The sequence below is a fragment of the Alternaria rosae genome (assembly GCF_020736505.1).
Source record: "Alternaria rosae strain MPI-PUGE-AT-0040 chromosome Unknown BKA58scaffold_6, whole genome shotgun sequence".
NCBI lineage: Eukaryota > Fungi > Ascomycota > Dothideomycetes > Pleosporales > Pleosporaceae > Alternaria > Alternaria rosae.
Genome location: NW_025763575.1, coordinates 1152377 through 1168832, shown reverse-complemented (window position 1 = coordinate 1168832; position 16456 = coordinate 1152377). Strand labels below are relative to the sequence as shown.

Here is a 16456-nt window from a genome sequence, read left to right as displayed (position 1 = left end):
TTTCGGGTCATTCACCATCAGCTCTGTCCCCACGCATGAGTCGCAGAAGGGCAATTGATGAAACGATGACTACGCGATTGAGTTGTGTACGTCGAGAATGGCATGTGCTATGAAGACACCAGAATCGGCCAGGTATACTCTGATATAAAGGCAGTGCGCCACAAAGTGACTATATTCTTACACCACTACAACATCTCGACGTACTCAACTCATACATTAAGCTCCTCATTCAACATCACCATGTCTGCCTTCCCGACCAAAGTTCTGGCAAATGTCATTGGCTTTGGAATCGTTTGGACCGGGGTTTTGATGTTGCAGGTACGTTCAAGTCAGCATTAGTAAACATCAAGTGCAATCCTAATTCGAAGATAGCGATTTCGCTCTCAAGCAAAACAAGACTTTCTTCCCATAGATGATCAGAAGCCCAAGACAAATTCCGATCAAGCGACTCATAACAAAACCCATGTTGTTAATGAGCGCTGGTATTACCCACCCGACATTGCGGATGACTTGAAGGATATCGACCTTCCGTTCCGGGTCAAAGAGGAGGTATTTGCAACGGCTTGGGAATATACTCGCTGTGTTATTCCTGAATACACCAACTGGTCCCGATATGTTGCCTTCATGCGCATCATCGTGATGGGCATCATCGCGGAATTCAAGGGTGATCTCATGGATGTTGCCAATGACGACAACGTCGTGGGTTACAGTCTGACCGGAGTATTGAACACATTGTGCGGAGGAACAGCAGGAGGGTATGTTCCCACCATCAGGAATTCTCATCTTTCCAAGGTTTTCCGCTAACATGTTACCGTTCTAGTGAGGAGATGTGCCGCGAATACCGCTGCTTCCTCTTGATGTCATCGCAAAAGTCCCGCCACCAGACAAACACTATGCTGTTCCGCCGTTACAGTGTCGCTCTATCCAAAGGTCCTTGGCAATTCTTCCGCATGCGCGATACCGACGCACTCGCCCGCTTCACGATTGGTGTAGCGCTAGTCTGCAACGATCTCGACAACATCTGGTTCACTGAGGAGCAATTCGACATCATGGCCGAGATCGGTAACACCATGTACGACGGTATATCCTACTGGAAGCATCGTTCCGAAGGAGAGATCAACAGCACCTTCGCATATGTCCCGGAGGAGAAGCGCGTCTTGGCGTACCACAAGTGCCGCGAGGCGCTCTGGGCTTTGGACGTAGCGTGGGCAAGACAGCCCGAGCTGAAGTGTGTCATCAACTTCCTCCGCTACTTCGGTGGCCCTATCCACATGATTATGCGACGATACCGCTTTGTGGAGGAGGGTCTTACTCTAGGCCGACCCGAGGACCAGCGCGTCATCCAGCAGACACGGAGTAACGTCAAGCTCTGGAACAGGCTTGACGAGCAGAAGAAGGCCAAGGAGCAAGAGAAGATGAGCCTCGAGCAGTACCGCCACGTTCTCGCGAATGAGAAGGTTTTGTTGTTCAATGGCCTTGCGCCAATGCTAGACAAAGCCGAGCAAGGCTTGTGCTCCAAGTGCTGCTACCGTGAGACATATGGTGCCCCACAGGCCCATACCTTTGGCGGAGTTGTTCTGTGCAACGAGTGTCAGCAGAATTGGGGCGATTACACGGAAACCGTGCTACAGCGCATGGTCACAGCCTTCCCAGAGGCTGCTGAGACTGTCCGTGTCAGTGAGATGCGATCAAGGTCCTCAATGGCACCGTGAGTATTGCTCTGAGCTTTTGACGAAGAGATAGTGTATTTGAGTTGGAAAGTGCGGTGCCGTCTCTTGTCAGATTGTACATTTGAAGAAGGCGCATGTTCTTATCTGCTATTTGTCCGAGAGATGTCGCAGATCCAGATAATGGGAGTGAAAATGGTGGGGATAAGCGATATCGCCACGTCTTGATACCAGGCCGGTTCTATTTGTATAGATATTAGAGAATGAAATTTTCGCTCGTACGAGATGTTTCGCTGAATAGTTCTTCACTAAGCAGAGTCGAAATCCTCGCTCTTCCTGCCCAGGCTGGAAGGTATTGGGCACCTAGGCACTACTGTTCCTGGTGACAGCATCTCCGTAATGCTGAAGTGAAGAGGATAATACGCCTGTGGCTCGAAGTAGGGCGTGGTCTTGGTTCGTTCGAGTCATCGGAATTGTACGTTGGTATACGGGTCAATTGTAATAGCTTTGGGGTGGTGCGCCTGATTGCTGTCTGGGGTGTCATCCAGATGCAAAGTGGTGTGCATGCCAGTTGAGCGTGCAAAATTTATGGCAAAGTAACGTGTGATGTATGCGACAGTAGATGTGCAGGCGTACAAGTGCAAACACTATGTGTATTGTGGGGGCTGTTCCAAGCAGTCGAGTGTCTTGCGGCAGGCCTCAGTGGGGCGGCGCTCCTTGCCGAAAGCAAGGTGGGCCAAGGCATCTTTTAAACCATCGATGTCGACAGGTAGCTTTATCTCGCTGCTACACCATCCCGTGATGGCTACTGGAGAGAACTCCTATGGCACTGGACGCGTCTCTATCCACGCATCGGAACACAACCTTCATCAGCCTCACCGAATTTTGTTCTCACAAACTCCCCACAGTGCACACATCAAGAAGGCTCGGTTCATAGCAAACATTCGATTTACTACTGGCTAATTTTGTTGCCCTAGATCAAGCAGCAAGTAAAAGAACCACGAACAATAAGGCGAACCGGCCCTACCCCATTCCTCTTCTCAAACATCCTGATACACTTCGCAACCCCCCAATGCCGGATCAGACGCAAAAGCTTCAAAGATCTCCTCACCGATGTTCAAGAACAAGTGAAGCCCATTCTTATACCAGGTATTACCAACCGCCTCACCACTGGGTACAGCCTCTGTCAGGACGAAGAGGTTAGGTATGGAAGACGACGGGATATAAAATGACGGGCTGATCGGTCCCAAGTGGAACTTGTCGTATCCCAAGTGAGCAACTGAGCTGAAAATAAGATGTTCATCCCCTCCTTTGAACGCAAAGGTGCGCGAAGGACTATCTCTGAATGTCGCATCGTAGGTGATTGCATGCATTGCGTTGTCATCATACTGGCCAAGGGTCTCCGTGACTTTCATGGCCAGGTTGATGGGATCTGTGGCGTTGGCGGGCTTGCTCTCGGCATCAGGAGAGATCATAACGTTGACGTATGGGGACCCCAGCAGTCCGTCACGTACTCCTAGGAGCCAGCGGAAGCTGCTCGAAAGATGTAGATCGACTGGCGGCCGCTGGACATGACCGCGAGCTCGGTTGAGACACGCCCAGAAGAAGCCAATCAGTACCGCCTGATCGGTTAGACGCATTGAACCTTTTGACTGTAGTTCTTTGATCTTGTGCTCGACTTCCGTGGCTGGTATGTGCAAGAGGTAGTTGTATATGGTCTCCGGTTCCGGGTTCTGCGCGGCGTCTGAGCCATTTGGATTCAGTGTACGGCGATACGGGCCTCGTGTGGGAAGTTCGCGAGCTTTCTCAAGGAGCGCAGGGCCATGTTCATCTAGGTCGATCTCAGCAAGTTGCTCACTGAATATCTGTGGCTGCCATGACGGCGGGTTCTGGGTCCCGTCGTTCTCGCCATGAAACATCTGTCCGTAAGTCGAAGACCAGCTTTCTAGAAACTTTGCCGCCGTATAACCATCAGCCAAGCCATGTTCAAAGTCGATGCCGAGACTGAATCCGCCGCATGCGAACGCCGTGAATTGGATCTGAATGCCAGGAGGCTGAGAGGAAGGCGTCGGAAACAGGGCGCGGACAGAGGAGGGGGTATAGTCCCATAAGAATGTCAATTCGTTCGGAGCGGCAGGTGGAAGGAGGCTGCGAATGCGCGATTTCGTGCTCGCTTCAATGAACTCTACTGCCTTATCGCTGGAACAACCCCATTTGACAGTGGTTCGCTGGTACTTCTGTTCGCACTCCTGTGCGCCCGAGGGTTTACCGGTTTCCAACGTTCCAACAAAGCGTGGGTAGATATCGAGTGTCTTAGAAAGACTTGCAGTAAGGCGCGCTACGAGGTCTTGTGGAGGCTGTTTCGGTTTCTTGAAGAGATATATCGTTGGAACTGTGCGACGGTAGGCATACCACGCGTCCAAGATGGGTAAATTCGCAGATTGTGGTGATAGCTTCTCGTAGCACTGGGGCCAGATCTCGTGTACTTTGGCAATGTCGACTTTCATAATTGTGTTGGGGAAATCTGATATGACGATTACACTCCGCCAATAAGGTAAGATGAGACAAGAACACAGAACCCCAGCAATGATTAAGAGATACTAGAATTACCAAAGTGGTGGGTGTTGGCCCTTGCGCTGAGAGACAAGTCGCCAATTCCCCGTATGTCCCGATGACGTTCGGCTTACTCTATACCGGCTCCATGGATTTATCCCGAATGTCCCATGCGATGGCAAACACTATCGGGCTAGTTGACCAGTTGAACCTAATTGCCGTGCTGCATTAGATCCAACTTCTAGATCATGCGCCGCGGGAAGGGCGTTGCGGGGGCTTGCAACTACCCCGAACGACCACTTGATCATGGGAGACAGTGGTCTATTTCAGATCAACAACAACATTCCGATGTCGTCATATAAGGACGCGCAACGTTTTGGCCATGGTTTCGGGTCGTGAAAGAGTTCCATCGGATGCAAAGACCGCATCGCGATGGCGGGTCAGCGTTGTTTAAGCCGGGAGCATACGTAGTCGTCCTTCCATGTCTGATTACCTTTTGCACCAAATAGCAATATATGCCTAAGCCTACCTCTTGGAGCACTTCTTTCTTATCTAACTGATACCAATAACGAAGATACCCATCACACCTGCCTTTTCATAATGCCGCTCTACTACACTGACACCACTCCCACGAACGGCATCCCGGATATGAACGGCGTACCCTCTGATTCTCCTCCACAACCGAAATCCGATGACCTCTCGAACGCGATAGCGATAGTCGGCATCAGCTGCAAGTTCGGCGGGTCCGCATCCAATCTCGATGGTCTATGGCACACATTATCCAGCGGCGAAAGCTGCTGGTCAGAAGTTCCCAAGAGCCGTTTCGACATTAGCAAAACATCGCATCCTGATCCTCTGCGGACAGATAGTGTAAGTTTTATAGTCTCTCTCGAGATCAAGGGCGGTAGCTAATAATTCGCTTGTAGCTCCATGTAAAGGGCGGCTACTTTATTGAGGACGATTTAACTGAGTTCGATGCGCCATTCTTCAACCTTACGGCGGAGGTTGCGAAGTCCATGGACCCTCAGCTGAGACTGTTGTTAGAAGGAGTATACAATGCGACTGAGAGTGGTAAGCCAGCAACCCAATGGCCTAATGCGTCTTCTTGCCAGAGCTAATACAATGACAGCGGGACTTCCCATCGAGAAGCTTTCTGGTTCAAATACCTCTGTATACTCCGCGACCTTCGGCAGAGACTACACCGAGATGATGATGAAAGATGCGGACGCAATGCCCACGTCTCTCGTCACAGGAAACGGCCCAGCAATGTTCGCCAACCGAGTTTCACATTTTTACAACCTGATGGGACCCAGTGTTACTGTCGACACGGGATGTTCAGGTGGTCTAGTAGCCCTGCACATGGGTGTCAACAGCATCCGGAATCAGGAATCAGAAGTCTCCATCATTGGAGCTTCCAATGCGATTTTGAACCAAGATTTCTACATCGCCATTTCGAATCTGGGTCTACTACACGAAGATGGAAAATGCTATTCCATGGATCATCGCTTCGGGGGTTATGGCAGGGGCGAAGGCATGGCGGTGCTGGTGCTGAAGAACTACTCCGCAGCGGTGAGAGACGGCGACCACATCCACGCTTTGATTCGCGAATCGGCTGTCAACCAGGACGGTAGGACCGGGACGATAACATCTCCGTCTATGGATGCACAACAGCAGCTCATCAAGCAATGCTATAGCCGGGCAGGAATTGACCTCTCGTCGACAGGCTACGTCGAAGCCCACGGCACAGGAACCGGGGGTGACGCTATTGAAGCCGAAGCCTTGGCATTGACCTTCGGTAACTCAAGAGAGAAGTTTGACCCAATCTGGGTCGGCTCTGTCAAGAGTAACATCGGCCACACTGAACCTGTTAGTGGGCTAGCAGCAGTCATCAAAGCAGCTCTCATTTTACGCCATAAGCAAATACCGGCAAACCCTACCTTCGAGAAAGCCAATCCGAACATACCACTGGAGGATTGGAAGCTTCAGGTACCGACAGCCCTGACGCCATGGCCACAAGACAAGCCGCTCAGGATATCTGTCAACAACTTCGGTTATGGTGGAACCAATGCACATGTCATCCTCGATGCACCCCCAAGCCCTAGCACACAACGTCGCTATGCACTTCAGAATGGCGACGGCGAGATCGCCAATGGACATACGAGCACCGATGGACACGCCAGCGCTAATGGACATGCCGACATCAAAGGACACCCAAGTACCAACGGTCATGCCCTTAGCAACGGCCATGCGACCAATGGCGTTGATCAACCTTCCGACAGCTCTACCGAACCGTCATCTCTGGTCTACATGCTGAGCGCCAAAGAAGAGGCCGGTGCAGTCACACGATGCAAAGACCTAGCAAAGTACATCCGCAACACTCTCCAGGAAGGGAATGCCCCAGCGCCCAACGACTTAGCCTACACGCTTTCGGAGCGCAGATCGAGGTTCCCATGGACCGTTGCCGTCAAGGCCCGCAGTCTAGAGCAACTGGCCGACGCCCTCGAAGACAGCCGCTTGAAGCCGACCCGCGCATCTTCTGCGCCAGTCCGTATAGGTTACGTCTTCAACGGTCAGGGTGCGCAATGGTACGCTATGGGCCGCGAGCTCATGACCTCATCTGAGGTGTTCAGCTCATCCATCGATCAAGCGGAGACCCACTTGCGGGAGTTTGGTGCGCTTTGGTCGTTGAGAGAAGAGCTATCGCGTGATGCGAAGACGACAAAGGTCGGTGAGATTGAGCTTAGCCAACCGCTCAGTGTCGTTGTTCAGCTCTGCTTGGTAGATTTGCTGCGATCGTGGAATGTCGTTCCTTCAGGTGTTGTCAGTCACTCGAGTGGTGAGATTGCGGCAGCATACGCCGCAGGCGTTCTTTCGTTCAAGGAAGCTGTTGGTGTCGTATATCACCGTGGACGACTTGCCAAGAAGTACCAGAAGCTCACAAACCTATCGGGCGGCATGATGGCTGTTGGTCTTGGTGCTGAGGAAGTCCGAGAGTACCTGACTGATCTCTCTTCTGATGGTAAGGTGGTAGTTGCTTGTGTCAACAGCCCATCCAGTGTTACGATCTCTGGTGATATGGATGCCCTGGAAGAAGTCGCAGACCGTTTGGCAGAAGATGATGTCTTCGCACGGAAGCTGAAGGTCCCTCTCGCCTATCACTCTCACCACATGGAGCACATGGCGGAGGAGTACCAGAGTTGCCTCGAGGAACTTCTAGGACCAATCACAGAAGGCAAGCTCGACGTCCTCTTTGCATCTCCAGTGACGGGTGACATTGTCACTTCGCGTTCTACTTTTGAGGCCGCACACTGGGTACGCAATCTCACTAGTCCCGTCTTGTTCTCGAACGCGTTGGAAGCGTTAGTCTTTGGGTCGACAAAGCCTGAGGGTGAAGCGCCAACACCGAATCGCCGGGTCTCCATCTTCCTGGAAATTGGAGCGCACGACACCTTGTCAGGTCCCGTCAGACAAACGCTCGGCGAGACACGCATGCCGTATCTTTCTTGTCTGAAGCGGCCTTTGAATGCGATTGACACCGCGCAAGACGTCGTCTGTGCCCTCGTGGCGCGAGGCTACCCCGTCCATCTCACTATAGTAAACAAGCCCCAATCCAACATCTCACACCATTCAAGGTATATACACGACCTTCCAGAATATCCTTGGAATCATCAGACTTCCTACAAGATTGAGCCAAGGGCTTCCGAAGAGCACCGATACAAGCGCTTCAAGCCCCATGAGTTGCTCGGCAGGGTTATTCCTGGATCGAACCCTTTGACTCCGACCTGGCGCAACTTCCTTCGCACCAACGACATTTCTTGGCTGGTTGACCACCAACTGGAGGGGAGCGTGGTTCTGCCAGGTGCAGGATATGTGTCAATGGCTATCGAAGCAATGTGTCTTCTTAAGAGCAAGCCTGACCAGGATGTACCCAATTTGCACTATCATTTGAGAGATGTAGACATCATCAACGCTCTGATCATACCACAAACGTCGAGCTTGTCAAACAGAGGAACAGAAATTCATTTCTCGCTCCGTCCTTGCAGCGACAAAGACCTCGACAACGCCGATTGGTACGATTTTGAGTTGTGGTCGGTCAGCGCCAAGCATGCTTGGATACAGCACTGCAAGGGCTGCATCACAGCTAGACCAGACCACAGCGTGCAATTAGTAGAGGATGCCAGGGCTTCTCTTGGCTCTGTACTGTCTCACCAAAAGCACACCAAGGAGATCGAGCCCGAGACCCTGTACCAAAGGTTGCGAGATTCGGGCTTCCACCACGGACCAACATTCCAGAACATTGTTGGGAGTCGCGTTCTTCGTGAACGATCGGAAACCGAGTTCTCTGTCGCTCCAGCGGCCTTTGAACGCGAACAGCAATACATAATACACCCAACGACGCTGGACTCAATCTTCCAATGCTGTTATGCGACCCTACCCGCCGCTCTCACGAAGGATGCAATGTTCATCCCTCGCTCGATCCAGAAGGTGATCGTGGCGTCCCAGCTCGGTACGCATGCGGACCAGCGGTTGCTCGCAAGCCTGGACTGCCTGTCGTCAGGCACCAAAGGTTCGACCTTCACTGGCTTAGTGTTTCCCACAGGAGATGATGCACACCAAACAGGATCGTTCGAGATGCAGAACTTTCGTCTCCAGCGGGTTACCCAGGCGGCCACGGGTGCGCAAGATGCGAAGTCAGGGCATCCTGCGATCCATTCCAAAAGCCGATGGGAACTCGACATCCACTATGCTATCCCGGATGATATCAAGGACTTGATGAGGATTCCCCTAACCCAGTCTGAACTAGACTTTGCAAGGGATGTCCGCGAGATATCTTACCACCATATTGCCAGAACTCTGGAGCAGCTGGGACCCAAGGCTGACGACCAATGGACTTGGTATCACAAGAGGTTCTACGAATGGATGAACTCCATCATCCTGACAGCGGACAAAGGTACCCTGATGTCAGGGAGCGACGAATGGTCCACGAGAGACAAAGCTTCTATCGAGGAGCTCTGTAATCGAGTGGCTCAAACCAACGCGTCCGGAGAGTTGGTCCAGCGCGTTGGAAGCCATCTGTGTGACATCGTGCAAGGCAAGTTGACACCTTTGGAGTTGATGATGGAAGACGGACTTTTGAATCGCTACTACGAGCAGCTACCGCAGCTTTGCAACGGCTCTTACAAGCATCTCCGAAAGATTGTCGAGCTTTACTCTGTTGTGGAATCCGGAGCCAAAGTAATCGAGATCGGTGGTGGAACTGGCGGAGCAACATCCGTTGTTTTGGATGCTTTCGCTGCGCGATCGGAGCAAGAGTCAGGCGCTTCGCTACTGGGCCATTACGACTTTACGGATATCTCTTCAGGGTTCTTTGGCGCAGCAAAGACCAAGTTTGCCACTTGGGAAGACAAGATGGACTACTCCAAGCTCGACATTGAGCAAGACCCGACCGAGCAGGGTTTCGCAGCCCATAGTTACGATCTTGTAGTTGCCTCACATGTGCTTCATGCGACACCGAGCCTGGAGCGCACCTTGTCGAACGTCAGAAAGCTGCTGCGACCAGGAGGCCAGCTCGTCTTGCTCGAAGGAAGCCAGGATTCGCTCGACGTCCAGTTGATCTTTGGAACTGTTGAGAGATGGTGGTTGAGCGAAGAGCCTGAACGCCAAACATGCCCTTACGTTAACCTGGGAGTATGGGACAAGGCCCTGAAAGCCGCAGGCTTCACTGGCGTCGAGTTCGAGATTGGAGACTGCGAGAACCCTGAAGTCCAGTTTACCAGCACCATCTTGTCGCACGCCAAAACCCAGGATCCATTGTATCCGTCTTCAATTTCCATTGTTGTACCGTCAGCTTCGGAACCTCAAGCCTGGTTGGATCAAGTATCCGGAACTGTGCAGCACGTTACTGGTTCAGCTCCCTCGGTAGAGACTCTCGATGAAGTTGAGGCAGACAGTGACCGTCTGCTCATCATGGCGCTCGACCATGGCACACCTTTCATCGATACCATGGATCGCGATACATTTGCGAAGCTCCGTAGTCTCCTGTTTCGGTCCAAGGGCATTTTTTGGCTGAGCTTTGGTGGAGCTGTCGATGATGAACATCCACGCTTTGCCCAGGTGACTGGTCTCTTGAGAACTCTGCGACGCGAAGATCCAAGTACACGATACGTTCGGCTGGCATGCGAGCCACCCCAGCAATCATTACCAATTGAGACCATCCTGATGCTTGCGCATGTGTTCAAGCAAAGCTTTGATTACAGCTCATCTGAGAACATCAACATTGATTGGGAATATTCCGCCAAAGACCAGAACTTGTACGTTCCCCGCATCTATCCGGATTTTGAACAGGATCGGGTTGCCAGCGGAGGCGCACAACCTCTACAGCTGCAGGAGTTCAGCTATTCCGGAAAATCACTCGTCCTACAACCACCAGGCAGCGGTACATCTGGCGCAGAGTCCTGCTTTGTGGACATATCTGATGCGGCGAAAGATCTGCCGAGTGGATTTGTTGAGATCGAAGCGAAAGCCTTTGGGCTGAACATTGTAGGGGCGAGTGAAGAGAACGAGTCGGCTGCGCATGAGAGCAGTGGTATCATCAGGAACCTTGGCCCGGACACACGAGATTCTGGACTTCGCGTTGGAGATCGAGTGTGCGGTATCTTCAAAGGACCTATCAGCAACGCCGGTCGCGCTCACTGGACCAGCGTCGTCAAGGTTTCCGACAAATTTACATGGGAAGAAGCCGCGTCCACCCCATATGCATATTCGACCGCCTGCTTAGCCTTACGCGACATCGCAAGACTTCAGAAGCATGAGCGAGTGTTGTTACACTTTGATACGGTAGGTGTTGGCCAGGCTGCTCTTGCACTGGCGGAGAACATCGGAGCCGAGATCTTCGTCACTTGTGGAACAAACGAAGAGCGTCGAGTTCTGCTGGAAAATTACAACATCGCTCCCAGCCATATCCTGCAGGGTGAAGCCGCCTCTCTCGTTTCTGCTATCAAGTCTCAGACGAACAGCGAGGGAGTGGATGTGACGCTAAGCTCGGTTACCGGGCCGTTGCTCAAAGCATCTTGGGAGTGCACTGCACCATTTGGTCGCTTCGTGCAGATCGGTAAGGCTGATACCGAGAAGGCAAAGTACCTTGACATGTCACCCTTTGGCCGCGGAGTGTCCATGACTGGTCTTGATACCGTCCAGTACAGCGAGATGAGAGGCGCCATGTTTCACAGAGCATTAGCCAACTCCATCGAATTGTTGCAGTACAAAGAAGCGAAACCCGCGACGCCAATCAAGATCTTCAAGCTGGCTGAGATCCATGAAGCGCTCCAGTATGTCCGAGGTGGGAGCAACTTGGGTAGTGCTGTGATCCTGCCACAGCCAGGTGACGAGGTTCATGTCATCCCGAAGGCTGAAACGTCGCTTGGCCTAGAAGCTCCGGACTCTACCTTCATGATCGTTGGAGGTCTTGGAGGTATCGGACTTGCCACCGCTTCGTGGATGTTGGAACAGGGGGTCAAGAACCTGTTGATCGTTTCCCGCAATGCTGTCGCTCATCCGAAGGGATTGGCGTTAGTTGAACAAGGGCAAGAGCACGGTTGCAACGTTCATCTTCGCAACTGCGACATTGCCGACGCAGGAGCGGTCTGTAGTCTCCTCGCAGACGTGAAAGCAGAGTTACCTCCGATCCGTGGAGTTCTTCAGATTGCTGCAATTCTCGACGACACGGTCTTTGAAAGCATGACCTTCGAGCAGTGGCAGAAGGCCATTGGCCCCAAAGTCACTGGCACCTGGGCCCTTCACAACAACCTGCCCGACCTCGAATTCTTCATCACGACCTCTTCTGCCACTGCAGTTCTCGGCAACGTGTCACAGAGCAACTACACCGCTGGCGGTACGTTCCAAGACGCGATTGCGCGATACCGCACTTCCCTTGGCCTACCTGCTGTGACAATTGATCTTGGTCCTATTGACGATGTCGGATATGTCGCACAAGGTGGAGATGTGGTGAAGAACCGCGTGGAGAAGGCCCTTGGCATGAAATGTCTTCCAATTGCCCACGTATTGCGACTATTCGAGGATGCAATCAGGAACCCAAGTCGACGCCGGGCCGAAAACAGTCAGGTCATTACGTGTATCACTGGATACAGCAAGTTGGTTGACGATCCAGCGGTGAAGAACGACCGTCGATTGGGAACCCTTCGACTGGGCGATGACACAACGATAGAAGCCTCAGCTCAGGGACAGTCTGAGTCCTCCAAGAACATCGATGGATTGGTATCTCAGTTGTCGGCACTGTCTGCGGGTGACAACAAGGCGAAGGAGGTTGTTACGGACCTGCTGGTAGCCAAGGTTGCCGACTTGTTCAATCTGGAGACGAGCGCCATTGACACTGCTGACGCGCTCACAAGCATCGGCGTCGATTCCCTGGTTGCTGTAGACTTCCGAAACTGGTTGGGTAGCGTTGTTAAAGCTAAAGTCAGTATCTTCGAGATTCTGCAGACACCTTCACTCAGCGAGTTCGCTGGCTTGGTCGCAGAAAGGAAAGGATAGGCGCAAAGCATTTGTTTTTAAACCAGATCGCGCGTAGAAACGGAGCGTTTGTTATGTTGTACGAATCTTCTTGTATGTTATGATTAGCTAGTTATTGAATTACTTACGATCTGAGAACTGGGCCTTCATCGTGCGCGTCACGTGTCAATTGTTGACTTCCGACCTGATTGATTCCCTATGCTATTCGAAGCTGGATTCGCATATCTCGGGCGAAATACACCTCAATCGCGTGATGTGATGCTGCTGGTGCGAGTCGGGATGGAAGGACAAAGTTTCGCGTCTTCGGCGCGTGTGGTAGTGGCGTGGTCAATGCTTGGCGGGGCGATGCCGGACATCGAACTCGCTTCCCCGACGATTTTTTGTTTAGAGCGGGTATCGTTGGGCATCTTATCTCTAGCTCCCGTTCTTCACTGCTCGGTACCGCAATTGCCTTGCGCTGTTGCTCCCTCTCACTCTTGTCAATTGCCAATTTCTGCCTTGCTCCAAGTTTTCGAACATGACGCCATCACCTTCCGAAGCCGCTGCAAAGGTTGCGCAAGTCGCTGCCGGCACCAACTCGTCCGCAAAGGTGTACAAGAGGGAGTCCAACACAGCTAGGGTCTTGGGTGCAGGTACATAAGTCGTCGTGAAGTCAATACAGCATATCTGACATGGACAGGATGTGCGGGAATCGCAGAGCTCATGGTCTTCCATCCGGTCGACACCACGGCGAAGCGGTTAATGAGCAACATTGGCAAGGTGCGACATGTGGACAATATAATACCCCGACGGCCTCTGACTCGAACACATGTAGATTGAGAACGCAGCACATCTCAACAAGGTCGTCTTCAGAGACGCGGCCGGCGCGTCAGTCTCTGGGCGATTCCTCTCACTGTTCCCCGGTCTCGGATATGCCGCCGCATACAAGGTGCGTTGAAAAGTGCGAGCACGTAAGAACTCAGACTAACAGGAATAGATCCTTCAACGAGTATACAAGTTCGGCGGACAGCCCTTCGTACGCGACTACCTTGCCCACAACCACGGTGACAGCTTCGACCGCGCATTCGGCAAGGGCAACGGCAAAGCCATCATGCACGCGACTGCTGGTTCCATAATCGGTATCGGTGAGATTGTCCTCCTGCCGTTGGATGTTCTCAAGATCAAGCGACAAACCAACCCTGAGGCTTTCCGAGGCCGTGGGCTGTTCAAGATCATCTCCGACGAAGGGCTCGGGCTATACCGTGGTTGGGGATGGACGGCAGCACGTAACGCGCCAGGATCATTCGCAGTATGTGCACCGCTCTGCTTACAGCTACCTAGATACTAACATGCCCCCAGCTCTTCGGTGGTTCCGCTGTCGCCAAGGAGTACTTCTACAAACTCACCGACTACAACTCGGCATCATGGTCGCAAAACTTTGTCGCCTCCATCGCCGGAGCCAGCGCATCGCTCGTCGTCTCTGCCCCTCTCGATGTCATCAAGACGCGTATCCAGAACAGGAACTTTGAGAACCCCGAGAGCGGCTTCAGGATCGTGTCCAACATGATGAAGCACGAGGGATTCACTTCCTTCTTCAAGGGACTGACGCCCAAGCTGCTCATGACAGGACCCAAGCTCGTCTTCTCCTTCTGGTTGGCCCAAACACTGATCCCTGCTTTCGGCAAAATTATGTAATATGTAGCGATGAACTTGTCCTGATGTCTGTACTATATGGGGGTTTAGGGTTATGGTGCTATAGAACTAGCAGGTTGGGCTACGTCAAAGGCAACGACGTACGACGGACCGCACACTGCTGCAAGCGAATGACACATTCTCCATTCCATGATGAAGTAGCCTGAAGTCACCCGTAATCTGACGGCGGTGATGTGTGCCATGGCGGGCTGAGTAGGGCGGTGGACCCTGGCGGCTGTCACGTGGGTGCACTGATGGCACCCACCTGGCACTGTACATGATGATGCGTGATCAGCGACTGTCTTGGACTGGCAACGAGACACACCGAGAGTCATACGTCAGACGGGAAACGGGCGTCTCAGTGGAGAAAGTTAGGCGGCAGATAAGCAGGCGTGAATGTGATGTTGATGGCGCGACAAGCTACGGCAACTTGTGACCACGGATTTGGGCCTGGCTGAATGCCAAGCTATTCACATCTGGTATCCGCGCATTGCACCTCACCACCCTCTACTTAACACCGTCCGCCTCGACGACCCGCGATACCCCACAACGACTGCCTCTGACTACCCCCAACTTACATACATTAGTCTCTACCCTCCTCCCGCCCCCGCAACACCGCCATCATGAACCCTGAGTGGTACGTAACCTCCGCGCGACGCCCACCGCCACAGGCCGGGGACAGCGCCGCCAAATTTGGGGTTGAGACTGTGCTAACTTGAAGACTTGCAGAGTTACTTTTTCCCATCACCGGCAGCCCTGATGCTGCCCGTCTCGCCCTGCAAGGCTCCCACTGACGGCTCGCTTCCACAGATACGACTACCTCTTCAAGCTCCTCCTCATCGGTGACTCTGGTGTCGGAAAGTCGTGCCTGCTCCTTCGTTTCGCAGACGACACATACACCGAGAGCTACATCTCGACCATCGGTGTCGACTTCGTGCGTTGTCCCGCGCACCTGCAGCCCAGGTCGGCGATAATCTAACACGCCCCAGAAAATCCGAACGATCGAGCTCGATGGTAAGACGGTGAAGCTACAGATCGTACGTACACTGGAGAATGCCGCGTCTTGGCGAGGGTACTGACCGTCATCGCAGTGGGATACCGCCGGCCAAGAGCGCTTCCGAACCATCACATCCTCGTACTACCGCGGCGCTCACGGCATCTGCGTCGTCTACGATGTCACCGACATGGACTCCTTCAACAACGTAAAGCAGTGGCTGCAGGAGATTGACCGATACGCAACCGAGGGCGTCAACAAGCTGCTGGTGGGCAACAAGTCCGATATGGCGGACAAGAAGGTTGTCGAGTACACCGTAGCAAAGGTACCATCATGCCACCAACACTAAAAGACGCAAGCCATCTAACAGCGCAAATAGGAGTTCGCAGACAGCCTCGGCATCCCCTTCCTTGAGACCTCCGCAAAGAGCGCCACCAACGTCGAGCAAGCTTTCCTTACCATGGCCCGCCAGATCAAGGAGCGCATGGGTACCACAACCGCCAACACCAAGCCCACAGTTCCCATCGGCCAGGGCCAGGGTGTTCAAAACGGATCCGGCGGTGGTTGCTGCTAGAGAAAGAGGAAGAGTTGTTATGTGTCGGAGAACGGACCGGTGTCTACGGATGAGCAATACACGGCGTAGGTGTTGATCTCCTGCCTTTACGCCATGCGAGGATTGGTGCAGTACTACGATAACGCGCACTGATACATGACCGTCATGTCCCCCATTCGTCACCATCTCCACGTTTCCATCCCGAAGTTGTGCTAGCATGGCGACATCCGATCGCATAGAATGGGGGCTCTCGTTTGGATTTCTGGGATGGGCTGGTGTCTGCATTACAATTTGTGGTGGCCACTAGGTCTCTTCCCTTCGGTGTCTCAGGTGTTCTTTAATATGGGCAATCAGACTTCATCTTCTAGATCCGTCGTGCAGGTTCCACAAACAAACTTGCGCTCTAGTGATGTGAAGACGCCAGTTCAGTCACCACAAAGCTGATGAAAAAAAGCTTCACAAACAACCTCGCTACTAACGTTTCACTTA

At 52.7% G+C, this 16456-nt stretch overlaps 3 protein-coding genes across 3 annotated transcripts; 2 read left to right on the top strand and 1 right to left on the bottom strand.

The window, feature by feature from the left end:
* Window positions 1–240: 240 nt before the first annotated feature.
* On the top strand, window positions 241–1712 carry BKA58DRAFT_430073 (uncharacterized protein; the record flags this gene model as incomplete). The annotated part of the gene is made up of 3 exons (XM_046173054.1): window positions 241–328; window positions 413–755; window positions 821–1712. 3 exons carry the CDS (start codon window positions 241–243, stop codon window positions 1710–1712), a joined length of 1323 nt encoding a protein of 440 aa, XP_046024254.1.
* Window positions 1713–2625: 913 nt separating this feature from the next.
* BKA58DRAFT_421659 (transferase) lies at window positions 2626–4424 on the bottom strand. Its single transcript, XM_046172794.1, has one exon. The coding sequence runs from the start codon at window positions 4172–4174 to the stop codon at window positions 2708–2710; it is 1467 nt and encodes a 488-aa protein (XP_046024253.1). The 5' UTR covers window positions 4175–4424; the 3' UTR covers window positions 2626–2707.
* Window positions 4425–4600: 176 nt separating this feature from the next.
* On the top strand, window positions 4601–16387 carry BKA58DRAFT_421658 (lovastatin nonaketide synthase). The gene is made up of 12 exons (XM_046172793.1): window positions 4601–5090; window positions 5147–5291; window positions 5350–12695; window positions 13168–13381; window positions 13429–13508; window positions 13564–13677; window positions 13726–14037; window positions 14070–14419; window positions 15231–15354; window positions 15410–15457; window positions 15512–15739; window positions 15794–16387. The coding sequence occupies exons 1-12, from the start codon at window positions 4821–4823 to the stop codon at window positions 15986–15988; spliced, it is 9426 nt and encodes a 3141-aa protein (XP_046024252.1). The 5' UTR covers window positions 4601–4820; the 3' UTR covers window positions 15989–16387.
* The last annotated feature ends 69 nt before the right edge of the window (window positions 16388–16456 follow it).